The 6,036-nt window shown below is 41.2% G+C and overlaps 1 protein-coding gene across 1 annotated transcript; it reads left to right on the plus strand.

The window, feature by feature from the left end:
* Window positions 1–433: 433 nt before the first annotated feature.
* Window positions 434–4,200, plus strand: tbr1b (T-box brain transcription factor 1b). The gene is made up of 6 exons (XM_061054363.1): window positions 434–1,240; window positions 1,382–1,536; window positions 1,733–1,854; window positions 2,173–2,331; window positions 2,636–2,697; window positions 3,281–4,200. The coding sequence occupies exons 1-6, from the start codon at window positions 555–557 to the stop codon at window positions 4,122–4,124; spliced, it is 2,028 nt and encodes a 675-aa protein (XP_060910346.1). The 5' UTR covers window positions 434–554; the 3' UTR covers window positions 4,125–4,200.
* The last annotated feature ends 1,836 nt before the right edge of the window (window positions 4,201–6,036 follow it).

The raw sequence follows: 6,036 nt of genomic DNA on the forward strand, positions 1-6,036 counted from the left end.
CGCTGCCTGTCATGGACTGTCATTTTTGGTGTGTTAATAATATATCCTGGTTTCTCCCGCAGACATACTTTGGCACTCATGGCGCATAAATAGGTAAATAACGCAGATAAATAGGTAAATAACGCAGCTGACGCGAGCAGAAAACAACATTTTCTTTTCATAGTGCTTCTTCCTTATCTTTAATATTTGTGTTTTTCTTGTTCACATATAAGAAGAAACTGTCTAAGTCCATATGTTTAAATCAAATAAAGGCCTATGTCACCCTGCAAACAAATCACTTTGCTCACAGCGCTCCACAGATTGTCCTAATTAAGAGCTGTCTAATTAAATTACAGCCCTGAGTTAACCAATGGCGGTACTTGTTTCATTAGCAGAGAAGGCAGAGTGATGGAAAGAAAATCCTTCCTGATTGCAGGATGGTGTCAATTGGCTAATTTGCTGCCTTCGGTGCTTCAAGTCATCGCAAAAGGCGTTTTCCTCCGTGTTAGATTTGGAAAAGGCGTGTGCACAGGCTTGTGATATAGGTTGAGCTGACAGTGGCTTCCTATTGAGCCATGCAGGTCGAGAATTGCATCTCGCCGGCGAGTGAACTCTCCAAGAAATTTATGAATGTGGGCAGTGGCTTCTCGAGCTCCGATAGATCAGAGCTTTCGTCGCAGGACCATCCTATTATATCTGCGAGTGACAACCTGGAGAGAAGTTCACCTCTGAAAAAAAACTCTAGGGAGATGACGAATCAGTCAGAGGCAGACAATTTTCCCGACTCCAAGGACGCATCAGGGGACGTCCAGAGGGGCAAACTCTCTCCTGATCTTCACGGAGTCTCTGACATCCGTCATAATTTCGATGGATCTGCAGGAGAAAGGTGCATCTTTTCTCCATCCGCACAGCCTCAGTCAGTCTCAGCAGCCACCATGTTCCCGTATCCGAGTCAGCATGGACCCGCGCACCCGGCTTTCTCTATTGGAAGTCCCAGTCGCTACATGGCCCATCATCCGGTCATAACTAATGGAGCTTATAACAGCCTTCTGACCAACACTTCTCCTCAAGGCTACGCTGCGGCCGGCTACCCTTACGCGCAACAGTATGGACACACGTACCAAGGGGGGGCTTTTTACCAGTTCTCCTCCGCGCAGGCAGGACTGGTTCCGGGGAAAGCGCAGGTGTACCTGTGCAACAGGGCCCTGTGGCTCAAGTTCCACAGGCACCAAACGGAGATGATCATCACAAAGCAAGGGCGGTAAGTGAGCGCACACATATGGCTTACAAACTTTCACACTCAAACGATTTTTCAATCATGATTTCCCCAAAATTAAAAAAAGACTAAAAACTTAAGATATTTTTGGAGTTTTCTAAATCTGTGTTCCATTATTCCCCGCAGACGAATGTTTCCATTTTTAAGCTTCAACATCTCTGGCCTCGACCCAACTGCTCACTACAATATATTTGTGGATGTAATACTCGCTGATCCAAATCACTGGCGATTTCAAGGAGGCAAGTGGGTGCCATGTGGAAAAGCAGACACGAATGTGATAGGTATTATTATTTTCTTAAAAAAAAAAAAAATAATAATAATATTTTCCTTTCAACATTAAAACGTTTTTTTCATTTATTTTGACCATCTTATATAGGGTAGTTAAATTACATTTTTTTAAACCTATAGAAAACGAATTTATTATTTTACAACAATCCATATAAAATGTTTGATTTATCTTTATTTCTGCATTTCTAGGAAATAGGGTTTATATGCACCCGGACTCACCAAATACTGGTGCGCACTGGATGCGTCAAGAAATATCATTTGGAAAGCTAAAGCTCACAAACAACAAAGGTGCCTCCAACAACACCGGGCAGGTAATGCAACATCATGTCCAATGCTTCATTTGATTTTCTATTTTTGTGATCATTAATGTTACACCGCAAAGGAAATGCATTTAGTTCATCCTCCCCTTTTCTTCTTTATTGCGCAGCTAAATATTATTTGGAAATGTGTACTGGTTTTCTATCTCACTGGCTGCACAGTTTACAGCTCAACAACAGATGCACATAATCATTTGATTTAATCAAAATGAGAATGCTCAAATGAGGCTCTCTTGTTGAGTACTCAGCTTTAACCATCTATGCAAAGTTGAAATGCGAATTCCTGACGCGCGTCTCTGATTGCATCTCCAGATGGTGGTCCTCCAGTCTCTCCACAAGTACCAGCCCAGGCTCCATGTGGTGGAAGTAAACGAGGATGGGACAGAGGACACGAGCCAACCAGGAAGAGTCCAGACTTTCACCTTCACAGAGACGCAATTCATCGCAGTCACAGCCTACCAGAATACCGACGTAAGGCCGCTTCTCATTTCACACAACGAGGAAAAAAAATGCGTCAAACCAAGCCACTTATCTATTAAGCAATATTTAAGTTAATAAAAAGAGTCTGTTTTTTTTTTTTTTTACATTTAGAATTACTTTACTTTATTTTTGTAAAATAAAGTAGAACTTACAGTTTTGATTTTAAAAAAAACCCTCAAATTCAGACCCAGGCTCTAAATTCTCACACATCTTGAGGCTCAATGTGAGAAATATTTTTTAGATTGATGATGTGGTGCACATATTTTTCTTAATCAAATACATTATTTTTCTACAGATTACGCAACTCAAAATTGACCACAATCCTTTCGCCAAAGGGTTCCGGGACAACTATGATACGTAAGGATTATTTGTTTAGTTTTGTTGAAACATAATATTGTTGTTTAATCCTGGTGAATTGTTATTGTAGACGGTTTATTTAAAAAAATGTTGATTTATAATGGCCTTAAAAATCTGTATTTTTTAAATTACTGTATTTGGAACAATATTTTCATCCATTTACCAAACACATACAAGTCATGTTAATGTGTAACATTCATTCTTTAAGAATCTTTGTTACATCCTTTACACGACATTATTCCTAATTTATTTGAGGGCTTGCACTGACACCAGGTGCATGTTTAGGTGTTTTTATTTTACTGCGTAAAATTCAGTTTGTAAAACAACAGAAAAGGGCGACAAGTTTGTGAATGCAACTGGGCAGTTCGTTTTCCTTGTAGAGGGAAGGGGCCTTTTCTAAAAACATTTCTCCTGCGTAGAAATGAGATCGATGTTTTCAAACACTCGCCCCACTTACGCAATTTGAGGGTCTACAAATGAAGTTTTTGGTGAAACGGATATTGACCTAAAAGCTTTTGATTTTTAGACAAACAGCCTGTCTAGTTGCTGAATTGTTTCTCTGTTTTTCCCTCCATCTTTTCAGTGTCTACACAGGCTGCGACATTGACCGCCTAACTCCATCACCGGGTGACTCTCCGCGTTCACAGATCGTGCCGGGTGCGAGATATGCCATGCCTAGCTCTTTCCTGCAGGACCAATTTGTCACCACTTATGCCAAATCTCGCTTTCACCCTGGCGTGGGGACTGGGCCTGGCACGGAGCGCAGCGTCCCACTCGGCAACAGCTTGCTCTCCCCGCAGCAGAGCGAGGAGCCCACTGTTGCCACCCCCCCGCAGCGATGGTTTGTCACCCCTGCCAACAACCGACTGGACTTTGCTGCCTCGGCATACGACGCCGCGGATTTCGCCGGTAACGCGGCCACCTTGCTGTCCTATGCGGCGGCCGGAGTGAAGGCTCTTCCTCTGCCGACTGCGGGCTGCTCCAACCGGCCTCTTGGCTATTACGCAGACCCGTCGGGCTGGGGAGGACGCACGCCGCCGCAGTACTGTGGCGTCAACAGCAAGTCTAGCTCGGTCTTTTCCTGCTGGCCCGCCAATTCTCTCGGTGGGAGAGCTGGTGCCAACTACCTGGTGGAGGAGGGAGAGTCCATCCCCACGGAGAGGTCACCGATCGGCGGCTCAGAGGAGACCAAACCCAAAGACATGACGTCAGAGTCGAGCTGGATAGAAACGCCGTCCTCAATAAAGTCAATTGATTCGAGCGATTCTGGGATCTTTGAACAGGCGAAAAGGAGGAGAATCTCACCTTCAGCAACACCTGTTTCTGAGACTGTGTCCCCGCTCAAATCTGAGCTGCTGGCACCCAGAGAGTGCGAGAAAAACTGCACGAAGGACATTGGTTACTACAGTTTCTATCCTCACAGTTAAACTCTATCTATCTATCTATCTATCTATCTATCTATCTATCTATCTATCTATCTATCTATCTATCTATCTATCTATCTATCTATCTATCATAAAAAAGATGAAAAGTTAATGGCCAAAGTGTAAATTCTTCCACTTCCTCCTGATCTGTTGTATCTTGAGTTGGGCGCCAGCTGTTGAGTCAATATACACTTGTAAAAAATATAAATATAATGTACATAATACTATTGAACATTTGGTGATAGTGATTGGATGTACACATACTAGAAGACTTCTTAGTGTTTCAAAGAGCGAGCCCTCCTCTGTTCAGTAGCCTAAAGCTGTTAGTAAAGAAAGATATTAAAACTCTGTACATGGACATTTTCTTGTGTAGCATAAACTGGCATAATACTCCCTGTCAGTGAAAAAAAAAACCTAATGTATTTTGTACTTTATCAAAGCTGTAGGTTACGAGATGTTTATGACGTTACCGATCACTGCTATGATACCTGTGGTTCAAATTGTTTAAATGTGGGTTAATGTAGTTTTAGAGTCTTTTTTATGTTTTCATTTGGCCGGTTAATTTTTATAGCCTGTATGCTATATGCTATTGTGAAAATCTCTGTATCTGCTGTAATGTGACTGAAATATAATAAATGACGTCAGGAAAAGAAACGTTGTACTTTCTTAGAATCAGGCAGGCTAGTATAATGCTCCTGTTTAGTGTTGATTTGTCTGACTTTCGTGAACGCATCATGAGGACCATCTTTCCTTTTGTATCAGGACAGCGTGGAGGTGCACAAAAAGAAGAATGCTTCAATCTCGATGAGTAGACTAAATAATTATTCCAGTTCAATAAAGAGGAAAAGAGACACTCCTGTTGCGCGACTGCATATGAGTCTCCAAGACAAATTAAAAACTACAAAAAAGGCCGGGCCTCCGTGTGCCTGCTGATTGGTCAAGACTATGGAGCTGGATAAAGAAGAAGAGGGAAGATAAAAAAAAAAAAAAGGTAAAAAATCAAAATAAGGTTTAAAAAAAAAAACGGCACAATAAATTGGGGCGCGAACATATGGAAATCTATGAACAGAGTTAAAGTCTCCTCTTCAAATAATATAGCCCACGTCATAACTAAAATGGATCCATCTGCTTATTGACAATTATAAAAAAAGAAGGCTATCTTACTTATTGAAATTGACATTAGAAATTTCACATTTCTCAAAAATGAGTTTGCAGCCAATTTTAGAGAGTGTTTTTTTTCTTTGTCATAGTTAGACTACGATAAAAAAAAAAACTGTGAAGCTGAGAAGTTTTCTGTTGGGCAACCAAAGGAAAGTGACACATTACAAAAAAAAGTATTGTCAGTGTGAGACTGCTCAAAGAAGAAAAAAACAAGACGACGTGGCCGTGGGTAAGGATAAATCTCACAGCACGCTTTTTTTTAATAAAGTGTAGGCCAATGTGGTGAAAATGAATCTTTTATTTCAGAGTTGATTGGTTGATTGCTTTTTAGACGATTCAGACATATCATATCTAGACTCTTAATCATCAGATCTTTAATTGGATATTTAAAAACATGATTAGGCCTAAACACTATTAAAGAATAATTAACTTGTACAAATCTTCTAAAAACAGATGCGTAATTAACTCGCACTTAATTGGAAGCTCACAGCTGTCAATAACGTGTGGGATTTAGCCGTGTATTTGTACGCGTGTGTGTGTGTGTGTGTGTGTGTGTGTGTGTGTGTGTGTGTGTGCGCTCACTGTGGCAGTCAGGCTTTCTCACTGACAAACAGCAGATGGCGATAACTGAATGCAGGTCGTGTTTTTAAAGCGCTCTCTGGAGGTCGTTCCTGTCCAGAGGTACAAATATGAAACGCATGGATGTTTGAAAATGACTATTAAGCCTTTAATAAGGGATTTTAGATTGACTTCC

Source organism: Labrus mixtus, chromosome 13 (genome assembly GCF_963584025.1).
Source record: "Labrus mixtus chromosome 13, fLabMix1.1, whole genome shotgun sequence".
NCBI lineage: Eukaryota > Metazoa > Chordata > Actinopteri > Labriformes > Labridae > Labrus > Labrus mixtus.